At 45.1% G+C, this 27,500-nt stretch overlaps 1 protein-coding gene across 3 annotated transcripts in view; it reads right to left on the bottom strand.

The window, feature by feature from the left end:
• Positions 1–27,500, bottom strand: part of LOC113450112 (complement C4-B-like) — a 104,386-nt gene that overhangs the window by 34,231 nt on the left and 42,655 nt on the right. The window contains exons 13-28 of one of the 3 annotated variants that reach the window (XM_087928494.1): positions 26,885–27,067; positions 26,167–26,322; positions 24,418–24,544; positions 23,374–23,445; positions 19,829–20,029; positions 17,517–17,625; positions 16,104–16,174; positions 15,840–15,979; positions 15,262–15,471; positions 13,562–13,613; positions 11,983–12,072; positions 9,183–9,386; positions 6,875–6,950; positions 4,206–4,362; positions 3,910–4,053; positions 1,031–1,202 (exon numbers count right to left, since the gene is read on the bottom strand). In XM_087928494.1, coding sequence (XP_087784620.1) covers positions 1,031–1,202; positions 3,910–4,053; positions 4,206–4,362; positions 6,875–6,950; positions 9,183–9,386; positions 11,983–12,072; positions 13,562–13,613; positions 15,262–15,471; positions 15,840–15,979; positions 16,104–16,174; positions 17,517–17,625; positions 19,829–20,029; positions 23,374–23,445; positions 24,418–24,544; positions 26,167–26,322; positions 26,885–27,067 — 2,164 coding nt within the window. Of the gene's footprint in view, positions 1–1,030; positions 1,203–3,909; positions 4,054–4,205; positions 4,363–6,874; positions 6,951–9,182; positions 9,387–11,982; positions 12,073–13,561; positions 13,614–15,261; positions 15,472–15,839; positions 15,980–16,103; positions 16,175–17,516; positions 17,647–19,828; positions 20,030–23,373; positions 23,446–24,417; positions 24,545–26,166; positions 26,323–26,884; positions 27,068–27,500 lie in introns of all 3 variants that reach the window. The other 2 variants (XM_087928492.1, XM_026721265.2) reach the window with 2 other exon arrangements.

Genomic DNA, 27,500 nt, shown 5'->3' with positions numbered 1-27,500 from the left:
TACCTCTACTCTACTCTACTCTACTCTGATTCTGTTCTGTTCTGTTCTGTTCTACTCTACTCTACTCTACTCTGATTCTGTTCTGTTCTACTCTACTCTACTCTACTCTACTCTACTCTACTCTACTCTACTCTACTCTGATTCTGTTCTGTTCTGTTCTGTTCTACTTCTACTCTACTCTACTCTACTCTGATTCTGTTCTGTTCTACTCTACTCTACTCTACTCTACTCTGATTCTGTTCTGTTCTACTCTACTCTACTCTACTCTGATTCTGTTCTGTTCTGTTCTACTCTACTCTACTCTACTCTACTCTGATTCTGTTCTGTTCTGTTCTACTCTACTCTACTCTACTCTACTCTGATTCTGTTCTGTTCTACTCTACTCTACTCTACTCTACTCTACTCTACTCTGATTCTGTTCTGTTCTGTTCTGTTCTGTTCTACTCTACTCTACTCTATTCTACTCTACTCTACTCTATTCTGATTCTGTTCTATTCTGTTCTACTCTACTCTACTCTGCTCTGCTCTGCTCTACTCTATATACATATATACTTGTACTCCTACACTTAGAACAGTTTGCTTAATGACTGTTCAAAGTTACAACAGCATTGAAAAAAGGGACTTATGAGCGTTTTTCAGTCTTACGACCATCGCAGCATCCCCATGGCCATGTGTCCAAAATTTGGATGCTTGGCAATTGCTACATATTTATGATGGTTGCAGTGTCCCAGGGTCACGTGATCCCCTTTTGTGACCTTCTGACAAGCAGAGTCTACGGGGAAGCCAGATTCCCTTCACAACCGTGTTACTAGCTCAACAACTTGCAGTGATTCACTTAACAATTGTGGCAAAACGGGGTGAGGGGGACTCATTGAACAAAGGCCTCACTTAGCAACATAAATTTTGGGCTCAACTTTGGTTGTAAGTCAAGGACTACTTGTACACCCCCCCCCCCCACACACACGCACAAACACCCAGAAGAGACATTTTTAAACCGTTTGTCACGAAGATGAAGCGAGAGAGAAAATACTTTTATCTTCCATGGAAAGTCCGATCAGGTGACTGCCAGCAAGAGCAATGGCGGACGTGTCCTGAGAAGCGAAGGCAAGAGCGTAGCTGCTGATGGCCGCGGGGTATGGCGCCAGAGACTGATCGCTCAGGGATCTGGCAAGGTAGGCCGTTGCAAGTTCCAAGCTCTTTTTCTGTAAGGGAAGGGAATTATATTGGAGCTAATTGGGGACCCCCAACTCATGTCTTGTGGCCTTTGGGTTATCCCAGGTTTATTATTACATAATATTATTATCATTTATTATTATTGGTTAATCTTCCATTTGATTCACAGTCTGGAACTGGTAAAAACTGAACAGTTCAAGTCCTAACCAAGAACCTAAGAACTGTTAAGGTGGATGATGATGTTGATGATGATGACTAGTATTATTGTTATACATGAAAGTCAGTCAACTGAATATTTTAAAATGTATTATTATTGTTATTATTATTATAATCTTTAGTGAGATTCACAGCCTTTGGGGAGGGGTGATAGCTCAACAGCTCGAGTCCTAACCAAGGACGTAGGAACTGTTCAAGTAGTATCGGAGGATATAAGTTGTTCCAAGTAGGGTGGTTTTTTGCAGAATCATGGCATTCAAGTCTGATAAATAATAATAATGATTATGTAATAACAACAACAAAATCATTATCATTATCATTATTATTATTGATAATCACCCAATCAGCCAGATGTTCAGACTGGGTTTGGCATTTTTGTCCACCTATTGAAGACTTACCAAGGACCTGGGATAGGGAGATTTGAATGTTTGATAGTGTTACACATATCGACGCAGGATCGAAGCTGTTCCAAGTAAAGCTGCCTTCTGCAATTGACTGATGGCAAATTTGTCAATGCCAATGGTGCTCAAGTGGTGCTCCAGTTGCTTTGGGACTGCACCCAAGGCGCCTATTAACATTGGTACTACCCTTGCTTGCCTTTGCCATAGTCGTTCTATTTCTATTTGTAGGTCTTTGTATTTTGTTATATTACTATTATTCTTTTATTCATTAAACATGAAACTCAGTCAAGTGAACATTTAAAAAGGTATCACAAATATCATTGACTGGTGCTGATGGTTGATACGGGTTGCTGCCGGCATCTATCAACCAAGCATCTTCTTAAAATGTATCATGAAGATACTTGGTTGATACATAAGATGCAGGCAGCAACTGTATCAACCATCAGCACCAGTCAATGTTATTGTTGTTGTTATTGTTATTATTATTACTATTACTATTATTATTATTATTATTACTATTATTATTATTAATCGCACAGTCAGCCAGATGTTCAGACTGGGTTTGGTATTTTTGTTTACCTATCAAGTCCTTACCAAGGACCTGGGATAGGCGAATCTGGATGTTTGATGGTATTATTATTACTATTACTATTATTATTCATCGCAGTCAGCCAGATGTTCAGACTGGGATAACAACAACAACAACAACAACAACAATAATAATAATAATAATAAGTTGAAAAAGTCACCAGATATCAGGACTTGAAAATCGAACTGCAGGGACTCTGACATAATCCAGTGCAGGTGGTTCCGGTGGTACTCGGCACACTGGGTGCTGTGCCTAAAGACCTAGGCAACCACTTAAAAACAATTGGTGCTGACAAGATCACCATTGGTCAGCTGCAGAAGGCCACCTCACTGGGATCTGCTCGCATAATCCGCCGATACATCACGCCAGTCCTAAACACTTGGGAAGTGTTCGACTAGTGATTGGTGATATGAAACCCAGTATAGTTATCTCATTTGCTGTGTACACTGTCATTTTTTGTAGTAGTAGTAGTAGTAGTAGTAGTAGTAGTAGTAGTAGTAATAATAATAATAATAATAATAATAATAATAATAATAAATATTTCTTGCTACTAAACTGTAAAGCAGTTTTTCGGAACCTCAGCAACTTTAGTTACTTGGACTTCAACTTCCAGAATTCCCCAGGTGGCATGGACTAATGAGTGATGAATCCAGAATGTTCATTGAAGAAGTCTGGAAGTTGAAGTCCACGCATCTTAAAATTGCTGAGGATCAGAGACACTGCTCTAGACCAGGGGTGTCAAACTCAAGGCCCGGGGGCCGGATCCAGCCCATGGGTGCTTAGATCAGCCCTGTGGGGCCGCCCTGGAAAAAGCAAAGGACCAGCCTTCTGGTGCCCCTGCCAACAAAACCAGAGCTTGGGTGGGTCACAAGCAGCCCTCCTGAGCTCCGATTTCACCGGCAGAGGGCTGCAGGAGGCCATCGCAGGCGAAAACAGAGCTTGGGAGCCTGTTTTCACCGGCAGAGTGCTCGGGCGGCCACAGGTGACCCTGACTCGAGTGACGTCGAGCCGGCCACATTCACCCTGGCCATCCCTACTTTTCTCCCAGCCCAAGGTCAAACACAACCCTGATGTGGCCCTCAATGAAAATCGAGTTTGACACCCCTGCTGTAGACAAAGGGTAAACCTGGGGCAGGTTGCTTCCAATGTGTCTATAAAAGGATCGGAGTGAGCCAGCCAAAGTCACAAATCTGAGGAATGAGCTTGACTCAAGAACTGTGTCTCCGATACCAGTTTCTCATTTTTCTGTAGAAGAGAGGGATCAGTAAACGCTATTTTATTTCACAAGATTCAAACCAGGGACCTTTAATATTTTGAATCATTTTACTGTGCCAAGCTCTCACACATCACGTACACAGTAATTCTACTTGGGCTTTAGCACATGCAAACTACCCGCTGGCTGGAACTATCATGAGGTCTAGTAACTTCCATTCCTTTTTTAAAGAAAAAAGTGGAGCCTTCCAAGGCCCTGGATTCCACGCCCTACGTAGCAACGTTTTCACGTGGGAAAGCACAGGGGTTGCCTCCTACCAGTTGGCTCAGCTGCTCCTGTTTCTGCCTCTTCTCCTCTTCTTCCTCCCCGGCTTTGGCTTCATACAAAGGCAAAGCTTCCGTCAGGGCGATGGTGACAAAGGCTGTCAGCGAGACTCCCCCACGGAGGCCACCCATACCGCCCTGGGGAGAAAGGGGAAAAAAAAGAAAAGAAAAGCTCAAGGACGAAGACCAGAATGTCATCATGAATTGTGAGGCACGAGAGTCGCCTTTGCATGTGTGCAAAAAGAAGTGGAGAAACGAGCCACATCGGAGAGGCCAAACCAAGACCTCACCTGCATCTCTCGGTGATAGACAGGGTGCGAGTCAGTGAATGAACCATCACTCTGTTGCTGTTCCAGAATCCACTGCACCGATCCCTGGATCCCGGCAGTATCCACATCCTGGTAGATCCGAGTCAGGGACAAAATCTTCACCACAAAAGCTGTGAGCCTGAAGCAGAAGTGAAATGAGTATAACTCTCGGGACGTTGTGGATGGGGACGCTAGTGTCAACATTTTGTATACATGTTTTATAGTTGACAACAGAAAGAAGGGGGGGAGTTTCAAAGAGCAGACAGCAGAGTGGAATCGAAAGGACATTCCATTCATATTTTCTTCAAACACTGATTAGATGACTGAAGCTTCTGCCCCGCGAAAATCTAATTGGAGAGCATGATTGATGACTCTTGGCTATGGACGTTTTTTGTTGGATGAAACACCCAGGGAAGGGGGGAAGCAGGATCAAGGGTGACAGTGAATTACGTATTTCAGAGTTGGCTACGCCCAGGTAAATGCCGGACGTAGAATGTTACCTTCAAATAAATCTTTTTGAGTTTTGGGAGTGTGACTCGAGGCTCATGATTTAATTGGAGGCAACCCAGTTTAAAAGGGAGGCTGGTGTGATGGGAATGTCAACTCATAAAGCATTCCGATGCCTGTTTTAGAGTTGCCATAAACAGCGGGGAGGGGGAGGAAGGAAATCTGGAAGAGCAGCGCAGCACATTCCAACGCTTATCTTAAAAAGACTGTAACTAAGCTACCAGAGCTTTTGCCCCTAGAATATATTTAATTGGAGAACGTGATTGATGACACCCAGCTCACGAACGTGCTTAATTGGAGAATCTGATTTATGAGACACCCAGTGGGGAGGGGGGGGGAAATAGGGTCACAGGTTACTGTAAATTACTTATGTTGGCTTCATATAGGTCATGCCAGTATGTCGCCTCTAATAAATCCTTTGAAGTTTTTTGAAGTTTGGCTTCAAGACTCATGATTGAATGAGGGTGATCGCTGGAATCCTAACAGCAGAAGTAGCAAGGGCCTTTGGAATAACTGTTTTCAGTAACAAGGAGCGTCTTTGAGACTACTATTTCTAGTTCCCTTGAAGTGACAAGCAAGAACATGAACTCTGACAAGACTCGGCTCAGACGGACTGAAGAGGAGAACCACCTAGAGCAGGGGCGTCAAACTCGATTTCACTGAGGGCTGCATCAGGGTTGTGTTTGGCCTCAGGGGGCTGGGATGAGCATGGCCAGCTCAATGTCACTCAGGTCAGTGCCTGTGGTTGCCCGGGTGCTCTGCCAGAGAAAATGGGCTCCCAAGCTCCGTTTTCAGCTGCAACGGCCTCCCGCAACACTCTGCCAGTGAAAAATGGAGCTTGGGAGCCCGTTTTCTCTGGCAGAAGCACCATGAACCAGTCTTTCATTGTTTTCATGGGCCAGATCTAAGCATCCCGCTAGCCGGATCCTTGAGTTTGGCAAAAGGCCTACCAGGCTAAGAACCTCGCCGTGACTTATAGTGAACAGATGGACAGCTTTGGCTACCATGATGTTGTAATGGGCCATGGGAATGATCTCGAGAGACAGGAGGGAGAGCTACAAACTGGACAACTGGTGTGTAAAAAAAAAAAAATCTAAATTCAGATTCCTCCCATCCCAGACTAAAAGGACCCTTCCTAGTGGTTAGGATGCTGGGTTGACAATCAGCAGGCTCGTGTTCAAAACCCAGTTGTTGCAAGATGGGGTGAGCTCCTGTCACTTGCTCCAGCTCTTGTCCACCCAGCAGTGCAACCACAGGTAGATGGGTACCACTACAGTGGGCAAATTAACAGGAATATGTAATCAGAGCTCCAATTGGTGCTCTCCAGGTGATGTCACCAGCAAATCCACTCAACCCAGAAGCAGTTCAGTGGTCCTGATATGAAGAGACTAAAATGCAAGAAGGCTGTTAATAGTTGAGAGCTTTTGCATGGTACCTAGCACCAGATACTGTGAAAATTGGCCACCCTTAGTGTACCTCTGCTATCATTAAGGAGCTGCTGGCATCTTGACAGATATTTGGGTGCCATTTTGTTGGTAGGTATGTTTTTTATGTTATGCTCTTAAACATTGTGCTTTAGATAATAATAAAAGCTTAAAATCCCTTCCAACTCTGTTATTCTATATATTCTGTATTTGCTGGACTGTTCATTGTCTCTGGATCCAAATAACCAATAGTCCTGATCATTGCCTCACACTTTTGCAAAACAGAGCTGTCAGTCAGCAGAACAGGAAGCCATATGACATGGTGATTTTTTTCTTCATTAGATATCTTTAAAAATACTCATACACCATCATGTGTCAGAAAGGTACTGGTACATTCCCCCCTGAGCACCGATAAGATTAGATCCAGGGGTGGTATTCAGCAGGTTCTGACCAGGTCTGGAGAACCGGCAGCAGAAATTTTTAGTAGTTCGGAGAACCGGCAAATGCCACCTCTGACTGGAGATTTTACAGTATCCTTCCCCTGCCACGCCCACAGAACCAGTAGTAAAAAAAGTTGAATCCTACCACTGATTAGATCTCTATGGTATTTCCCAACTCTATGATTCCCAGTGAAGCTCACTCCTCCCTTCCCTGTGGCTGACCTTTTTTTTTGGCACGGCTAGTTTGTTTGCCAACCTCTTTTGCATGGCTAGCTCTTACCAGGTGCTGCTGGGGGTGTTGATCCAAGCTCCATAAGATCCATTAGTTTTCCGATAAGTGAGGATTCTAGTATAGCCTGCAATGCAAACAACGAAAGAGAGAACTTAATGGTGCTTTTCGAGAAGGAGACAGACTGGTTTCCTCTCTGCGTACACTTTCAATTGATGGCTTACACTATTTCTTGTGGCATAGTCTAGTTCAGAGTGTTTGAACCTTTCTGGCTTTGTGGGACCGGCAGGCAGGGGAAGTTGGCAGAGGAGGCGAGAAGGGGTGGTTTGTTGTGAGAGGCTGGTAGGCAAGCCACGTGTAACAGCTCCATTTGCACGCGCACATCTGCCGCTCACTTAGATGGAGTGTGCGTGCATAAATTGAGGATGCAATGTGCACAGGCTTCTTGGCCATTTCTGCAGCCCAGTTGCAAACCCCTCACGGCCAACTGGTGGTCTGTGGCCCACAGGCTGGGGACCCCCTGGGCTAGAGCAGGGGTCCCCAACCACCGGGCCGCGGACCGGTCCCGGTCCATCGAACATTTCCTACCGGGCCGCCGGTTTGCTGGGTGCCACCATCTTGTTTGATGAGAAAGTGCTTCCGGGTGAGCTTTTCCGGTTGGAAAGCGGCGTTTGGGTCCTGAAGGAATCCTCGCGCCTTAGTTTCATCGAAGGGGGGGGGGGGCTTCGAACGAAACTAAGGCGCGAGGATTCTTTCAGCACCCAAGGCAAGGCGAGCTGAGCGACCGTCCCGAAGCTGTCCCAAAGCAAAGCCCATCGACAAAGGTACAAAGGAGGAGTTGAAGGTGGCGGGGAGAAGCGGGGGATGGCTGGTTGGCTGGTTGCTCGGCTCGCCTTGCCTTGTCATGCGTGCTGATGCCGGTACCGGGCCGCGGATCATTTTGTGATGCTGGTACCGGGCCGCAGCACAAAAAAGGTTGAGGGTCACTGGGCTAGAGGATGGATTTCACCAGGCAGATTGAACACAGAATTGTTAATGAAGTAGAACATTATCAGCTGGTCGTTGCTCCAAAACAGGGCTCTCCAAACTTAGTAACTCTAAGGCTTGTGGACTTCAGCTCCAAGAATTCCCCAGCCAGCATGGCTGGCTGAGGAATTCTGGGATTGAAGTCCATGAGTCTTAAAGTTGCCAAGTTCGGAGACCCTGGCTCCAGAGAAAGCCAGTAGAGTAGGGGTGTCAAACACATAGCCCCACGGGTTGGATTTGGCCCACAATGTGGTCGGATCCAGCTTGTTGGCCGGGCTCGGAAAATCTAGGGGCCCGGCCTATGTCGCTTCAGCTGGTCTACCCAGTGCAAAGAGGAAACATGCCAGCAGTCTGGGGAGTGGTGTCAAGCTGGCTATGCCCACCCAGTCGCCCACACCCTCCCAATCATCCATGCCCGCCTGGGCCTTCCCCCTCCAATGTCAACCACAGCCCTGATGCGGCCCTCAGTGAAATTGAGTTTGACACCTCTGCAGTAGGGTGATGATATAGACGTTAATCTGTAAGCGCTGGTGCTCCTTTTCGATTTATCGGCTGATATGGCCAAAGCAGCAGTGAGATCCTACCTATTCCACTACCGTGTTTCTCATATAATAAGGCCGGGTCTTTTTTTTTTTTGAGCGTCAAAAAAATGGCTAGGCCATCTTTTATGGGGTGACTTAATTCCCCCCCCTCTTGCATCTTTGGGCAGGTGGGTGGCAATGGCTTGGATGTTGACCTCGGCGTTGGTGGGGCACTTCGTATCGGGGTCAACGCAGGCAGCACCATATCCGGGTGTGCAACAAAAGTACTTCCTAATGGCAAGCCCCCCACCATTCCTCATTTCGCATGTTAAGATAAGATAAGATAAATTTATTGTCATTGTACTCAGAAACCTGAGAACAACGAAATAAGGTTTCGTTAAAATATATTAAAATATATTAAAATAATGTTTTAATATAGGCCTTAATTTGGGGGGAGGGGCTTCATTTAATTTCATGCCTATAAAACATGCTGGGACTTCCTATTGGGGGAGGCCGTATTGTTGGAGAAACAGGGTACCTGTTTGGTGATTGCGCTTGTTCAGCTTTCCCTACACCATCTGAGGCCTGCAGCGCCAATCAGCCGAGAGGATAAAGAAAAGCGCAGGGGCGGGTGGCAGGGCTGATCCTGCACTTTTCTCATCTTTCTCCCCTCAGCTGATCCTCAGAGGCTTTTTTTAAACGACCGGTTCAGCTGAACCGGGCCAAACCAGTAGCATACCACCAATGGTATCCCCACTGATGTTCTCCTTACTAAGGATCAGGCAGCCCGTCCTCCTGTGGGTCGTAGCTACCTGTGCGGAGATTCGCTAGGGCCACTTCTTTGCTTTCCGGTTTCAGGTGGAGCCACTGCTCTGTCTTGTCCAAGTAGTGCATAGCATAGACCGCAGGGGCCATCAACACCATGGTCTGTTCCGCACATCCGTGTGGCACCCGCAGCAGGGAGGAGAGGCCATCAGGATCCAGAGAACTCTGAAGGGTGTCAGCAGGAACTGATCCTGTGGGAAGGTGAACAAATGATTTACCTGATTGCAGTTCAGACCCTTGGCAACCGGCCTGCAGTTATGACAGCTGCATAAACAGAGGGGTAGAGTCAAGATCATGTGAAGGGTTAATACCACTTTATAAGGCCTTGGTAAGGCCGGACTTGGGATATGGCATCCAGTTTTGGTCACCACACTGTAAAAAAGATGTTGAGACTCTAGAAAGAGCGCAGAGAAGAGCAACCAAGATGCTTGGGGGACTGGAGGCTAAAACATATCAAGAACGGTTGCTGGAACTGGGTATGTCTAGAAAAGAAGGACCAGGGGAAACATGATAGCAGCCTTCCAATATTTCAGGGGCTGCCACAAAGAAGACGGAGCCAAGCTATCCTCCAAAGCACCTGAGGGCAGGACAAGAAGCAATGGATGGAAACTAATCAAGGAGAGAAGCAACTTAGAACTAAGGAGAAATTTTCTGACAGTGAGAACAGTTAATCAGTGGAACAATTTGCCTCCAGAAGTTGTGAATGCTCCAACGCTGGAAGTTTTTAAAAAGATGTTGGATAAACCATTTATCTGGAGTGGTGTAAGGTTTCCTGCCTAGGCAGGGGGTTGGACTAGAAGACCTCCAAGGTCCCTTCCAAGTCTGTTATTCTATTCTATTCTATTCTATTCTATTCTATTCTATTCTATTCTATTCTATTCTATTCTATTCTACTGACTCTGTGATCACGTGGTTGCCATTTGCAATCTTCTCAGTCAACTTCCGGCAAGCAAGGTCCACAGAAGAATCTGGATTCACTTAACAATTGTAGCAAAGAATGTCTTCATTGAGCGTGGTCACGTAGTGACTCACTTTATGACCTTACCACTTAGCAATGGGCACTAATTGTGATCGTAAGTCGGGGACCAATGAAATCCTGACAAGTCCAATGGAAGCTTCTTCTTAGCTTCACTCCTAAAACAGGATTGAACTGACAGGCGTATTAACTTAGGTGCCAGGGTGCAAAACGTCACCTCTTTTTCCCAGATAGTATTTATTTTTATTCCTCTATTCAATTGATTTCCAGCTCATTTCGCCGCAATATGCAGTTAAGAGTCAGAAGAAGCTGGATCAGAGTCTGCTCAGTAAAAATAAGCAAAATACAGCGAAGTAGAACAATATATGTTAGCATCTAAAGAATATCTAAATAGCTCTTGCAAGGCTACTTCAGACAATAACTCCATCAAAAGCTAAATCGGCTTTCTCCAATCTCATGTTCAACAGCAGGGTGGAATGATTCCTCCAATTATTCCCAAGCAAGTATGATCAACCAGTCAGCAAATAATGGAGAGACACAGGCCAATATTTTTGAAGAGCAACGAAACGATTAGGGCGCTGGAGGCTAAAATATACGCAGAATGGTTGCAGGAATTGGGTATGTCTAATCTAGTGAAAAGAAGAAGTAGGGGGTGACATGATAGCTGTCAACCCTGACGCCATTTTCTTTAGTACCTTCGGGGCTGCCACAGCAGAGCTGGGTAGAGTTTTGGGAATGGGAGGGGGGAAGTAGAGATAGCTGGGGATCTGTAGCCAAAACAAAGTTTTTTTCCTCTGGGAACCAAGGACGTTTACACCAGGTGTTAGGAAGGTGGAGACTGGCACCAACAGACACTGGACTGTGACCTGATTGGACCATGTGATAGACTCACGGAGAATGGAAAGAAAAAAAAAAGACTTTTAAAATGGGGGAAAACTGTGGGAATTTAGTCGGGTTTTTCACCAGATGCGCCAATACGACACGTCCAATAAATCTGTACTTTGAGGAACGTGCCTATCTCAGGGTTTTGATTGTGTTGGGCAGGGATGGGATTCAACCCACACCGGTTCAGTGACTGTGTTTTGCTGCGCGTGCGTGTAAAACAATCTTTAGCCGGGCCACCCGGACAGCTGAAAAGCGCTGCGTGCAGGTGCACAGTGTTTGAAAAGCCGTTTTTCCCCCCTTGCTTTTTCAACCTCAGCTGTGCCGTGCAAAGCAGCTGAGGTTGAAAAAGCAGGAAATAAAGGTCAGGTAAAAGGGCGAGTGGGCGGGCGGGCCAAACAGCAGCAAACACAGGACCAGTTCGGTGTCTCTGCTCTTCGGAGCTACCTGCTCTATAGAACCGGGCAGAACTGGTAGCGTGCCACCCCTGGTGTTGGGTGTGTTACTTGAAATCCTGGCATCTAAGGGGCTGCCGCAAAGAAGAGGGGGGGAAACTATTATCCGAAACCCCCGAAGGCAGGACAAGATGCAATGGATGGAGACTAATCAAGGAGAGAAGCAATCTAAAACTAAGCAGTAATTTCCTATTATTGAGAATAATTAATCCGCGGAACAACTTGGCTTCAGAAGTTGTGGGTATTCTAACACTGGAGTTTGAAAGAAGAAATGTCTGAAATGGTATAAGGTTTCCTGCTTGCGGAAGGGGTTCGATTAGAAAACCTCCAAGGTCCCTTCCAGCTATGTTATACTATTTTCCTGCTAAGAGGACCCAGATGGGGAAGCTTATCTGAAATTACACTACTGCAGCCCCGGTAGTGAATAGAAAGCTAAGCAGGCTTGGCATCAAAAACTTCAAATTTGCTCTTCACCTGTCAGACGGACGCTCATCTTGAAGTCTCCATCAGGGATGGCGTTGGAGGGCAATTCACCTGAAATCTTCACAGACCTGGTTTGTTCATCTAATCCAAACAAAAGACGGTAAAAAAAAAATTAACTCCATATTACTCCAAGGAAGCATCTTCTAAAGCCCTCACAAATCGTTTAGAAATCGTGCCTCCGATAGCTTCCTTCCCCCCTCCGAAATACCGTCCTTCATCCAGACATGCCATATATGGGAAGAGGTGTAGAAGGACCGCTCTGAAGAAATTTCTAGTGGTTAAGAGTAGAAGCTGTCTAACTTTTCATTTCTAGTCCGTCAGCCTTTCCTCATAGCCAAATTAAAGAACAGTCAACTTGTTATTTAGCCAGTGGAAACTATGTACCATAAAAACTCTGGTTCCTGTCATTCCTTGTGTGTCCAAACATATTTGGCCAATAAAAAATTCTATTGTATTTTGTTCTATTCCATTCTGTTCCATCCCATTTATTGCCCTATCCATTGTCCTCTTCTCTTAACTTCTCTATTCTGCTCTGCTCTACTGTACTGTACTGTACTCTACTTTATTCTATTCTAATTACAGTATATTTAACTGGGTGAAATGGTGCTCCACAGGGTAAAGCATTTTGAACCAAGATATTTCAAATGGGCTAGTTTACAGGATGCATCCAAATTCTGGGATCTATGAATCTCTCGTGGGATTGAAATTTGGCAAATTCTATAAAACATTTTATGATATAAAAACTACCATGGAAGCATTGGCGGGATTCACTTTTTTTAAACTACCGGTTCTGTGGGCATGGCTTGGTGGGTGTGACTTGGTGGGCGTGGCAGTGGAAGGACACTGCAAAATCTCCATTCCCTCCCCACCCCACTAACCTGCTTTCCAGCTCCGTTCTCCTGTGCAGGGCAACCAAAGAAGACCCAGCCAATCAGCTGGGACTCAGGAGGTGACGAATAGATGGGGGCAGGGCCAGTCAGAGGTGGGATTTGCCAGCTCTTCAAACCACTCAAAATTTCCATAACCGGTTCTCCAGAACTGGTCAGAACCTGCTGAATATACCACCTCTGCATGGAAGGGTTTAGGACGTAATACAAAATGTCCTAAAGATTTCTTGTCCCGATGTTTAACTGTTCTAAACAGTTTAACATGGGCTATTTTTCAGGCAGATCCCTCTCTGAATGTCAAGTGATCATAATTTGGACACTTGGTAATTGACTCATATTTATGACGGTTTCAGTGTGGCCAGGTCATGTGATCATCTTTTGTGACTCTCTGTCCCGCAAAGTCAATGGGGAAGCCAGATTTTCTTAACAATCATGTGACTAACTTAACAACTGTAGTGATTCATTTCACAACTGTGGCAAGAAAGTTCATAAAATGGGGCAAAACTCACTTAACAACTCCCTCACTTAGCACTGGAAATTTTGGACTCGATTGTGGTTGTAAGTCAAGGACTACCTATATCGGACAGGACTCAAGTGCTATTCTAGAGTAGTAAACTGCTTGTGGGTCTGTTCCCTGAAGTAGTAAATAGTTTTTTTTTTTTACCTCAGACACAATGTCTTACCTTTGCTATCAAGAGGAATGGTATATTCTTCTATACTGACGGCACCCTCTTTCTGAAAAGGCAGAAGAAACGAAACAGCTGTGGTTAAGCATCAGGTTCTCTCTCTTTTTTGTAATAGCATTTTTATTAAGAATTATAATTATAGTAATAAAAACACATCTATCTAATTTAGAAAATCTTAAAAGGATAAAAAGGCGAAGTAGAAGGTGCAGAAAGGAAAGAAACCAAGGAAAACGAGAAAGAGAAAAGAAAGCAAAAATTAAAAAGAAAAGAATTTTATGAAGAAGTGAATCTATAAAGAAGCAAACTTGAGCTTGAACATTCTTCCCCTTTCATTGCAATCTTTGGTTCCTTCTATTTCCCTTCCAATTTTTACTGTGGCATGATTATGTAGCTATTATTATCAAGTGATAAAAGATGAATGGTATTTGTGAACCAAGTGGCTGCGGTAAATCTAGGCACAGCTAGCAAATGTGGTTATCTGTCTGGAGAATGTTGCTTAAAAACTGCAGGATATTTGCATCTTCTCTTCTCTAATCCAGAATTTTTTGGAGGGATAATGTGGATTTTTTTTTTTTCATTTTAGAAGGAATTGCGAAGCCTTTGTCATTTGAAATTGCTATGTTTAGCTACTATTAAGAGTGAAATAAACCAGGATTTCCTGGCCATTTCTGATCCTCCTTCTCCAACTCTGGCAATATACCATGCAGCACTCCATTCAAAAGACAAGTTTAACCTCAGCTTGGAAAAGACTCGATGGTGATGATGATGATGATGATGGAGGAGGAGGAGGAGGAGGAGGAGGAGGAGGAGGAGGAGGAAGAGGAGGAGGAGGAGGAGAAGAAGAAGAAGAAGAAGAAGAAGAAGAAGAAGAAGAAGAAGAAGAAGAAGAAGAAGAAGAAGAAGAAGAAGAAGAAGAAGAAGAAGAAGAAGAAGAAGAAGAAGAAGAAGAAGAAGAAGAAGTAGTTATCAATTCAGTTGTGTCTGTATCTTGGCAATTCTATGAGCCAAGTCTCTCCACACCTTCTGATCTTGCACTGCTTCTTCTAATTGTTTTATGCTCTAGCTGGTGTCAGCTTTGATGGTGTCCAGCCATCGTGTTCTTCGGCGGCCTGGCTTCCTTTTTTCCTTTTACTGCTAACTCTTCCTAACATAATTGTTTTCTCCGGTAAATTTCCCCACGTGACATGGACAAAATAAATGCAGTTTTGTGATTTTGGAAGATTTGTTATCCTGACCTAACTCCATTTTGCACCTGGAGCAAAATTATGGAGCACTTATTTTTATTTATTTTATTTGTGAATAGCTTACAAGATAATACGTATAAGTATAAACATGAGCAAGGATGCAGGAAATAGGTACGAATAAGCGGGGACAATAGGACAGGGACGGTAGGCACGAATGGTGCACTTATGCACGTCCCTTACAGACCTCTTAGCAATGGGGTGAGGTCAATAGTGGATAGTTTGAGGTTAAAGGAGTGGAGGTTAGAGGATGCAACAACAGAGTCAGGTAGTGCATTCCAGGCGTTGACGACGCTGTTGCCGAAGTCGTACTTTCTGCAATCAAGTTTGGGGTGGTTTACACTGAGTTTGTATCTGTTGTGTGCTCTTGTATTGTTGCGGTTGAAGCTGAAGTAGTCGTTGTCTGGCAGGACTTGTTACAATGTTACACTGTGTGCTATAATCGAAGCGACTTACCTCGACCCGTAATTTCTTGGAAACCTTGTCCCCTATCCCCCATTCGCCAACCGCAACAATAGTGATGGGGATGTCATTCGCCCCCATGGGCACCAGAACGAAGGGCACGGGAATTGCGGAGTTCCCTGGCACCTCCACCTTCCGCTTCCGTGCTGGCCCAAGTGTGGCAGGGGAACAGATGCCTTCGGCAGGCTCCAGATATACTGAAACCTACGTCAAAAAAAAATGAGAAACAAGATCTGTTCAAATATTAAAATGTCTTTCCCAAGATCAACCAAGCAGCTGCCCTGATATGAGATAGTGACTCATACATTTCTGCTTGTCCTTATTTTCCTAAATTACAGGGTGCCTTGACTTACGACCACAACCGGCACAGGAACTTTCATTAGTCTTTAGGAGAGTTCTGCTTGATTTTACAACGTGTTTTGCTGTGGCTGTTTAAGAAATCACTGTGGTTTCTAAGCAAATCCGGTTTGCCACGTTGACTTCGCTTGCTGTAAGCCGGTTGAGCAAGTTGCATCGTAATATTAATCTGCAATATTTTTTCACATTGTTGTGTGGATTTGCACATCACTTACGCTGAATGGATTAGGCTGGTAGTTATATAACACTGGACGAAGCTCTATCTGTTCAAACTGTTTCACGGAGTATGGCAGCCGGAGAGAAATGTGGAATTCTTGGAAGACTGTAATTTTGAATGGTTCTGAAACGCAAATCCCTAAAAACACAAGAAGAACTGAGCATTAGCAAAGAGAAACAGATGGATAATAATGGAACTCCGTTACTAAACAAACACATTTTTTTAAAAAGAAATAAGCAAGGAAGAAATCAACAATGTTTACCTTTCGCAGAAGACATGCTAACCGCCTGGATCTCCCACGTGGTAATGGAATCGGGAAGATGAAATGCTTCCCTGAAAAACACCAAGAATAAATTTTCTTCGTCTTTCTGTATAATAGACATTTCCGCCAAGGCCATGAAACTCTTCCAAATCTTTCATGCAGCTACTGGTTGTCCTAAGACTCTCCACCCTTGTATTAAACCCTCATCCCAGCCCTCCAAGACCTGCTTAATAGGTAGTCCACGACTTACAAGCACAATTGAGCCCAACATTTCTCTTGCTAAGCAAGACTGATGTTAGATGAGTTTTGCTCCATTGTAGGACCTTTTGTGATGACCTGGGGCATGGCACAAAGGCAACACAGTCAGATAATCAGTAGGAGTCCCTTTATTAGTTCCAACTTTGCCCCCAATGTCCTAGCTACCTTCTCGCTGGAGAAAAACTCTTCTAGGAACAGCCTTTGGCTGCAGAGAATCAAGTCCAAACCATGGTCAACAAAAACTGTAACTACAAGTCCAAACAAGGCAAAATGAGGTAATTAGTCCACCAAGGCAGGAGAAAGAATTCCAGATGTGAAGGCATGGCAATAACTCAACACAGTTGGGAGGATGCCAGGAACACAGATAATCAAAGTATATACAAGATCAAGTCACGTTTGCTCCCAGCAGATGACGCACTCAGCATGCAACTCTTAAACCCTCTTCCCAGCTGAAGGGAATCAGGGCCCTTTCCTCCCCTGTAAGCCATGCAACCCACGTTGCTCCCTTCTCCGTTCCTCCCTGCGTGCCCTAGGATGAAGATGGGGTGGGCCTGGGTCTTCCTCTGAACTCCCTCTCCCTTGTTCTACCTCTCCCTGCTCTGCCCAGCCGGACTTTGCCCTTCCCCAGTTTCCTCCACAGCCAACGGAGCCACACTCCCACTCCCTGTCAGCTGTCTGTCTCCCTCCTCAGATTCAGACTATGACAGGGGCATGGCACCTTTCTTGCCACAGCTATTAAGCGAATCACAGCAGTTGTTAAGTTAGTAACACCATTGTTAAGTGAATGTGGTTTCCCCATTGATTCTGCTTGTCAGAAGATGGCAAAAGGTGATCGCGTGACTTGGGACACTGCAACTGTCATAAATATGAGTCAGTTCCAAATTCTGATCACATGACCCTGGGGATGCCGCCATGGTTGTGTGAAGAACAGTCATGTCCCTTTTTTCAGTATCGTTGTAACTTTGAATGTTCACTAAATGAACAGTTGTAAGTTGAGGACTACCTGTATGCACTGCAATATAATTACACAGGCAAATATTTGGGCTCAGCACCTGGTTCCAGCTTCCCTGGAGCCCAATATCTGACATGGATGAAGTGTTTATTCTATCACAAGAAAAGAAGCATGACTTTTAAATGAGTTTTTGGTCTACTCACGTGAGGCTTTGTTCCACAGGGAAGGTTTGCCAAAGCCAGCTCTCAGGGAAAAATCTTCGCAGGGTGATAACATCGTCATCCAAAAAATCTTCATCATCGTCATCATCGACTATGTAGAAAGAGAAAGTCACTAACGAAAGATGACAATTTGCTCTTTTCCGAAAAAAAACCTTAGAGCAGAGTTCTCCAACCGTGGCAACTTTAAGACTTGAAGACTTCAACTCAGAGGTGGTATTCAGCAGGAGAACCAGTAGCGGAAACTTTGAGTAGTTTGGAGAACCTGCAAATACCACTTTTGACTGGCCCCGCCCCATCTATTCTCGCCTCCCGAGTCCCAGCTAATTGGCTGGGTCTTCTTTTGTTGCCCCGCACAGGAGAATGGAGCTGGAAAGCAGGTTAGTGGGGTGGGGAGGGAATGGGGATTTTACAGTATCTTTCCCAGAGGTGGTATATTCAGCAGGTTCTGAACAGTTCTAGAGAACCGGTAGCAAAAATTTTGAGTAGTTCGGAGAACCGGCAAATATCACCTCTGATTGGAGATTTTATGAAATCCTTCCCCTGCCATGCCCAGAGAACCAGTAATAAAAACAATTTGAATCCCACCACTGCTTCAACTCCCAGAATTCCTTAGCCAGCCATGGAATTCTGGGAGTTGAAGTCCACAAATCTTAAAGTTGCTGAGGTTGGAGATCCCCTGCCTTAGAAGAAATGGCATTGAGGCCTCTTAACTTCAGATGTTTTAACAGCCGCTGCGGTGTCCCTGGTATTTCATCGTTTTATCAACTGTTTTTTTATTGTTCTGGTTTTTATCCTACATTTATTGCTAGGATTATTGTTAATGAACTGGGTAACAGTCTCTCTATATGTTGATCTTTTTTTTTTAATGTCAAGATTTTTAGGACCGAATCCCAAGTATCAGTCTCAAGAGTCTGACAGGAATCTTTCATCCCAGTCAAGGATGAACGTTTGACAGATGGCTAACCCATGAATCTGGCCTCAGATAACAGATAATCAGAGTTGGAAGGGACCTTATAGGTCATCTGGTCCAACCCTTCACCCAAGCGGGAGACCCTACACCATTTCTGACAAATGGCAGTCCAATCTCTTCTTGAAGGTCTCAAGTGATGGCGCTCCCACAACTTCCGAGGGCAAGCTGTTTCATTGGCCTCTGTCAAAATGTATCTCCACTCCTCTGGTCCGACCTGTGCCACATTATGGAGAATGATCTGGCAGATACAGATAGTCCTCGACTTAGAACAGTTCCTTTAGCGACCATTCAAAGTTGCAATGTGACCTTATGACCGTTTTGCAGAGTTACAACCTTTGTAGCATCCGCCATGATCATGTGATCAAAATTCAGATGCTTGGCAACTGGTTCATACTTACGACCACTGATGTGTCCTAAGGTCACATGACACCCCCCCCATTTTGAGACCTTCTAACGAGCAAAGTCAATGAGGAAGCCAGATTCACTTCCCAACTGGTTTACTCACTTAACAGCTGCAGTGATTCACTTAACAACGGTGGGAAGAAAATTCATGAAGTAGGGCAAAACTCCTTTAAAACGGTGACACTTAGCAGAACAGAAACTGTGGTCATAAGTTGAGAACTATCTGTATATACTACAGACTCTGAAATGCCATATGGACCAAAAGAATTACTTATACACAACCTAAGTTGAAGTTGTAAATCAAAGACTACCCTTATATACTTTATAGGGGTGTTAGCATATTTTAGTTTGGTGGGATTCAAATTTTTTTACCGCCGGTTCTGTGGGTGTGGCTTGGTGGGTGTGGCTTGGTGGGCGTGGCAGGGGAAGGACACTGTAAAATCTCTATTCCCATCCTACTCCTGAAGGAAGGTTACTGTAAAATCCCCATTCCCTCCCCACCCCACTAACCTGCTTTCCAGCTCCTTTCTCCTATGCTGGGCAACAAAAGAAGACCCAGCCAATCAGCTGGGACTCGGGAGGCAGAGAATAGATGGGGGCGGGGCCAGAAAGAGGTGGTATTTGCCAGTTCTCCGATCTACTCAAAATTTCCGCTACCAGTTCTCCAGAACTGGTCAGAACCTACTCAATACCACCTCTAATTCTGTCTATGGGTGAGGAACAATAAATAAACTTGCTCTTAAGAATGACAAGGTTTCTTTCTTGGGTTTTGGAGTCTGACAGAAAGATATTATGGCCGCTGTGAGGAAGAATTGCTGAAGCTGGAACTCTTTATAAAACACGTTTTGGGGCCCGACAGGGATTCGGATTGCCTTTCCTCATCTAACCTTTCTCTTTTCCTATTCAGCCGGCTCAGGGTTACCATACTCACCCCTTGCAAGACTATGGGACCCCCAGGATTGGCGACGTAATTTGGCAGCATGACGGCAACAGTCAAGGAAGACTTCACGACACCCTGTGTTCTGTATCCTTTTGGCACGTTCCTCGCATGACCGGGCATTGCGAAGGAGCGCAATGCCACCCTTGCAGCATTTAATCTGATCAGGTGTATGGTATTTGGCAACTGCAGAAGAGTGGGGAGAAGAAGATAAAATATTGGTGGATATAAAATGCAGAAACAAAAGAGATAAAGGTAAAAGTAAACCAATATTTCACATTCCCTTCTTAGAATTCCGATTAGTCTAGCTCAGCAGTTTCCAAATTTTTCTTTCTGATATATCTGGCCTGCATTTTTCAACTTTTGCAACTTTAAGGTAGGTGGACCTTTAACTCCCAGAATTCAGCAGCTTGACACTGGTGTGTAACACAGCTAGAAACAAAGCTGGCTTAAGAAATCTGTTTTTTTTTGTTTGATGAGGGGAAAAGTCTGTTGTTCTAAGTTCCTTAACTCTCAATTGGACTTCCCAGTTTCTCTGCTTCTCCAGAAGCAATTCAGACACACAAGAAAACAAACAAAATACCCTTACATTTTTTACAATTTTCCCACCACAGTCTACACCAGGGTTGTCATGCGTCATGTCCTGGCCATGCCCATTCCTGGTATAGCAAAGGGTGGAAAGTCCCGATACCTCATGTGATGCCACTGTGACAACGCGAGTTTGACACCCCTTGTCTACGCCAGTGTTTCTTAACCTGGCAACTTGAAGATGTGTGGACTTCAACTCCCAGAATTCCCCTAGCTGGCTAAGGAATTCTGGGAGTTGAAGTCCACCCATCTTAAGATTCCAATGCTTGAGAAACCCACTGCATCAGAACATCATGCAGCTTTTGAGGAGGACTACATAACCCAAAGGTTGGCAACATAAAGCTTTCCGATATTTAGACATGCGCCTGTCTTGCACAGATGGTATCTGCAGGATCCCCAAATCATTCATTCATACATTTCTATATTCAATCAATCGTTTGTATGTATGTATTGCATTAAATCCACTCAAAATGGCCGACATTCTGTGAGATGATTAAAATCTCATGAGATTTCAGTAGTCAAGATGTGGGGAAAGCAAGTCGAATGGCCATGAGATTTAGAAGACCCCAAATTCAGGAGATTCGAAACACAAACCCTTGGGAACAACTCTGAAGATATGAAGGACAAGCCCACTCTGATCACTTCATCCCTCTAGCTATTACTAAACACAGATAGTCCTTGATCTTACAACCATTCATTTAGTGGCCCTTCTAAGTTACAATGATACTGACAAAAATGACTTATGACCAGTTTTCATACTTACAACCAGGGGTGGGATACAAATATTTTTACTACTGGTTCTGTGGGCGTGGCTAGGTGGGCGTGGCCATGTGACTGGGTGGGTGGGGCTTTTTGCAGCGCCCCCCCGCACAGCTTTACTTAATGACCTCAAGGTTCACTGAATAATTGCAGTGATTTGTTTAGCAATTGTAGCAAAAATGTTGTAAAATGGAGCAAAACAACTGATTTGCTTAGCAGTGGAAATTTTAGGCTCAGTTGTGGTCATCAAGTCCTTTTTTACTGCTACTGATTAAAAAAAAAATCATGCCACTGTTTTAACTTTGTTTTCTTAATAACTTTGTGGTATTTTGTTGGTGGGGGGAAGAAGCACAAAACAGATGGCTGGAAAATAAATTACCGGTAGTCCTCGTTTATCGACAATAATTGGGACTGGCAACTCCAGTCATAAAATGCAATATCATATGTTGCACTGACTTAAGCCAGCTGTTCCAGGTGCCGTTGTTAGCACAATATCGCCTGATACACATTGGTGACTTCCTACTAGCTTCCTCACTGACTTTACATATTGGAAGCTGGCAATGAAGATTGCAAATTACGATTGTGTGACTGTAGGACATTGTGACTGTCACAATTGCAAATCAGTTGCCAAGCACCCGAATCGTGGTCAAATGACCGGAGGGAATGCTGCGACAGCCATAACTACGAGGACCGGTTGTAACTCTCCTCATTCAGCAATGTTGTAACTTTGAATAGTCTCTGAATGAATGGGTGTTAAATGAAGACTACCCCTAGGCGTTAAATATGAGCCTTTGGTGGTGCAGTGGTTAAAGTGTGGTATTGCAGGCAAAACTCTGCCCACTGCCTGCAGTTGGATCCTGATGATGGGGCTCAAAGTTGACTCAGCCTTCTGAGATCAGTAAAAGGAAGAGCCAGATTGTTGGGGGCAATATGCAAATAATGCTTCGGTATCAGTGGTCCCCAACCACTGCAGAGGGCGCTTGCGAGAGCAGAGGGCGCTTGCGAGAGCAGAGGGCACTTGCGCTCACACGCAAAGCTTCGCTCGGGCTCACAATAGTCACTTGCACTTGTGTGCAAAGCTCCTCTCACGTGAGTGGGAGGCGCTTGAGTGGAAGGCGTTTATGTTCACACACGAAGCTCCATTTGCGCGAGTTGGAGCTTTGCCTGCGAGTGCAAGCCCCTTCCACTTCACGCACAAACTTGCCTGCCACTCATGTCCATGAGCTTCCCCGCTTCGCCTTCAGGCCCTGTTTCGAACAGGCCATAGCCCATTAAGGTTGGGGACCCCTGTTCAAGATTGTAAACCACCCAGTAAAGCAATGGCCCCCAACCGTTTTTGTGCCACAGCCCAGTACTGGCATCACAAATTGATCCGCGGCCCGGTACCGGCATCAGCACGCACGGACAAGGCGAGCCGAGCGACCGGCCGGCCAGCCGTCCCCCGCTTCTCCCCACCACCTTCAACTTCTCCTTTGTACCTTTGTCGATGGGCTTCGCTTTGGGACGGCTTTCGGACAGTCGCTCAGCTTGCCTTGCCTTGGGTGCTGAAAGAATCCTCGTGCCTTAGTTTCGTTCAAAGCCCCCCCCCCCTTCGATGAAACTAAGGCGCGAGGATTCCTTCAGGACCCAAACGCCGCTTTCCAACCTGAAAAGCTCACCTGGAAGCACTTTCTCGTCAAACAAGATGGCGGCACCCAGCAAATTGGCGGCCTGGTAGGAAATGTTCCACGGACCGGTACCGGTCCATAGCCCGGTGGTTGGGGACCCCTGCTGTAAAGCACTAGGGGGCGGTATATAAGCCTAAATGCCGTTTTATTTTTTATTTTATTTATTTTTTTATTATGTTTTGAAAATTTATACTGTTGCCTACTCACACATGGTGACTCAAGGCGGCTTACATGGATAGAAAAACTATATAAAAGATATGGATATAAAAACTATATCAAGGAAGTAAAAAAAAAATTAAAAAAAAACAAGTTAGTAAAATAATAACTCCCCCTCCCCCACCACAGCAACAACACACATTTATAAAAACCCTTCAATGGGCTCCATCCCGCTCTGGGTTCCTCAGGCCAATTGCTATTCTGGCTGTCCCCAGTAAACTTCCTTGCTTAAATCGGAGCAACTGTATTCCTAGAATCACAATGAAGAACCTCCTTGTCATTTCAACTCCCAGCACTCACTTTTCTTCTCCATCTCAAGTTGAAACGGCAGGGAACGCTTTTTCCGGGAAGCGTTTTGTTCACATCCGTGCGCTGTGGAAATGAAAAGGAGAAGATGAACGGAAACTCCAAAAAAAAATATGTATATTTTTAAATAAATCCCACTAACGGTATTAAAAGGGAGGATTCCTGACGGGAAAAGGAGAGCTGTGGTTTTGAAGAAACGGAAGAACAAAATAAATATTTGTCAGATAGTAAAGCAAGGGACTCAGCGCCAATGAATGCCCAGGCTATTAGAAAATGGTCAAAATCTGTGAGATTGGGTTGAAATTTCAGACGAGGGAACAAATCTGAGGGGGGGTGGGGTGGGGAAGCATTCTCCCTGCAAGATTTTGACAGTTTTAATCTTAACCTCCTTTTGAGATGACCAAGAGGGTTATTTCATATCTTTCCCTCACAACTTTGCAATTCATAATGCGCATTTTCTTTATGAATATGACAGGGGTGGGATGCAAATATTTTTACTACTGGTTCTGTGGGCGTGGCTAGGTGGGCGTGGCCATGTGACCAGGTGGGCATGGCTTCTTTTTTTATGCAGCACCTTCCCTTGGTCCATTTTTTTGGGGCCTCCTGGGCCTCAGGGAATCCTCTTGCGGGGAGGGCGGTTTTGCTCCCAGGAGGCTTCCCTGAAGCCCAGGAAAGCAAAAAACAGAGCGCGGTGGGGGGACTGTGCAGCACACACACACCCCCCATGCTCCATTTTTTTGGCCTCCTGGGCCTCAGGAAAACCTCCTGGGCGAAGCATTAAGACAGCAAGGGGGATCACAGCACAGTTGATCATTGGAAAAGCTGATAGTCAGGAGGGGAAAAAAAAAGAAATACCAGTTCAGCCGAACCAGTAGCTGTTTTTTTTTACTACCGCTTTGGCCAAATGGTAGCATTTTTTTTACTACCGGTTCGCCCGAACCAGGCTGAACCGTTAGAATCCTACCACTGTACTATGAGGATAGAAACTGCTGCCCATTGCCCCAACGCCTTTATTTTTCTTCAAGATGGGTTACTCACCCTTCCGGAGGACGCTTTGCTGTCCACCAGCACGAATTGAGAGACCAGCATCGGCGAAGATACCCAGGGAATCTTCCCCACTGCCAGCGGTGCAGCCGAGATCATAACTTTTCATGGCCTCAAAAACCTGATTTTAAGAGGGAAATAAATACATCTGTGTGGAAAGATGATAAGACCAGGAAGGGAGTGAGATCAGAGAAAAAGAGAGACTGCTTCTATCGATATGGGATGTTTCACTGGACTGGTGTTCCTCAGCGTTGGCAACTTTAAGATGCGTGGACTATAACTCCCAGAATTCCCTAGCCAGGTTAGCTGAAACTAGAAGAGGTGCAAACATAACCAGCAAAGATTTCCCATCTGGAAATTTTTCCTCAGTTCTAGGTTGGATCGCTGCTTAATAAACTTCCATCTATTACTCCAAACCTCCTCATCTTCCACAAGAGCTTTAAAATTTGCCACTGCCAGTTGGCTTGGGGCTCCAATGGAGGTGGTCTTACACAGGGAGAGGATTCTAGTGGTATAACAGCCGGTTCGGTGATTGTGCACTCCGCATTTCAAACAGCTCTAATACTTACCTTTCTCAGCAGTCCCTGTGAAGGAAACAGCTGAGGTGCGGCAAAACACATTCCCGCGCAAATCAGCTGTGCTCCAAACAAAGGAAGTAAGGAACAGGGAAGAGCAGGGGCAGACAGGCAGGCGGGCGGGCCCACATGCTCACAGCGAACTGGTTTGGAAGCAAGGAGTTAGCCTGAACCGATCCAAACCAGTAGAATCCCCACCCCCGTCTTACATTGGGGATAGTTGACAGACTAATAATAGATCCTACCTCACCCCCCTTTTCATTTTAGGGTCTCCTACTTGGGCAAGGGGGGGTGGTTGGACTAGATGACCTACAAGGTCCCTTCCAACTCTGTTAATCTGTAAATCTTATTCCCTCCTTATCTTTTGATTAGGTTTATGGACAGGTAGTTCTCGACTTTCAACCACAATGGAGCCCCAAATCTCTTCTGCTAAGTGAAACAGTTGCTAAGTGAGTTTGGCCCTATTTTACAACTTTTCTTGCCACAGCTGTTAAGTGAATCACTACAACTCTTAAATTAGTGAAACGGTTGTTAAGTGAATCTGGCTTCCCCATTGACTTGGCTTGTCGAAAGGTCGCAAAGGGTGATCACATGACCCGGGTACCCTGCATCCATCATAAGCATGAGTCAGTCGCCAAGAGTCTGAACGAGCCATGGTAAATTTGAACGGTCGCTAAATGAACTGTTGTAAGTTGGAGACTACCTGTATTTTATCAGTTTTCTGGGATCGTTTCTATTGTGTATAGGTTTTATCTTTTTAATAGTATAATACTGCCCAGAGTTACCTTGGGGTTAGATGGGCAGTAAATAAATATAAAGAATGAATGAATGAATAAATATAAACATAAATATAAACATAAAAATAAACATGTATGGCATTCGGCTTTGTTCGGATGATGGCAGATGAGATTCTGCCGAAACGTTGCTACAACTTTAAAAGCACAACTACAATGACGTGGGAAAATACCCGAACAAAGCCGAATGCCATACATGTAAGTACCCGCAAAAACTTAAGAAAACAAAAATAAACATATATATAGATATATAATTTTATTTCTCGCCCTTCCCTCGGGTGTCGAAATGTGCCCATCAAATTCCCAACCACATTACACAAGGAATCATGTTCGCAAATGCCCAAGAAAAGTGGCTGAAGCAGAAGGCACCATACCTTGCCTTGCGTGAGTCGATTCTTCCCATTGAGGGCATAAACGGCAGCATCCGTGGCAGAGAGAGAGACGAAGGATTTGGCATCCGTGTTTATGGTGAGTGACAGGCGTGACTGTGGCTGTAGGCGGTCTGTGTTTGAGGAGGAGCGAATCTCCAGCTGAAGGTTGGAAAGACAGAAGGAGGGAGAAGTAGGATAGTTAACCCCAACTTCTTCCTTGATCTCTAGATGGGAGAGGTGACAGGAATTACCTGAGAATTCCAGAAGCGTTCTCCACAATATTTGGAAAGTAATGGGTAGGTCTTTCCTTATTTTTCCTTCCTTACTCTCTTCCCATCTTCCCATCTTTTTCTGTTTTTCCTCTTTCCCTTTCTCCTTTCCTGTCCCTCCTTGCATGCTCAAAATGCAAAAGGGGAAACGAGACTTACATGCACCCCCGCCCCTGAGCTCCATTTTCGCTGGCGGAGGCAGCGCGAGCCAGTCCTTTGCTTTTCCCAGGCTGGCTCAGCGGGCCGGATCTAAGCACCCTGTGGGCCGAATCTGTTCCCCGGGCCTTGAGTTTGACACCCCTGCGCTACCCCAAAAACCAAGCCAAGCACCGAACGGAATGCGGGTACATCGCAAGGAGTGAAACCACTGACTATCTTTGAAAGAAACCACTGGCACGAAACGCTGGCGTGGATTCGGAAACACAAACCACCCCCTCCTAAATGCAACGTACCTTCCCCTCACAGCGGGAGACTACTTCCAACCATGCGGAGTTAGAGACAATTTCATCCTCAAGGCGGTAAAAGGCCACCACACGAAACATTGGCATCAGATTAGGTGTAATGGGAATAAGGACTGCACTGAGTGTGCCACGCGGAACGCTGCCTACAGAGATGATGTCCCCTTTGCTCAAAACCTGCAGGAAAACGATCAAAACAGTGTTTAAACACAGAGGCAGACCTTCCAGAAATTATAATAACAACAACAACAATAACAATAATTCCATAACCCAGTACAGGTCAGTCCTCAACTTACAGCCACAACCGAGCCCCTGCATTTCCATTGCCGAGTGAGACCTTTGTTGAGTTTTGCCCCATTTGACAACTTTTCTCGCTGCAGTCGTTAAGTGAATCCCGGCCTTTATTAGATTAGTAACGTGGTTGTTCAGCGAATCTGGCTTCCCTGTCGACTTTGCTGGTCAGCAGGTCTCCAAAGGTACACGACCCAAGGACACCGCAACCGTTATACATAGAGGCTAGTTGCCAAGAGCCCCAATTTTCACCACATGACTATGAGGATTCTGCCGTAATCACAATGGTCACTTTTTTCAGTGACGGTGTAACTTCAAG

The sequence above is a fragment of the Pseudonaja textilis genome, chromosome 2 (genome assembly GCF_049901715.1).
Source record: "Pseudonaja textilis isolate UNSWEBS1 chromosome 2, rPseTex1.2, whole genome shotgun sequence".
Lineage (NCBI taxonomy): Eukaryota > Metazoa > Chordata > Lepidosauria > Squamata > Elapidae > Pseudonaja > Pseudonaja textilis.
The sequence above is the reverse complement of the archived record's forward strand: the minus strand, read 5'-3'. Positions and strand labels throughout refer to the sequence as shown.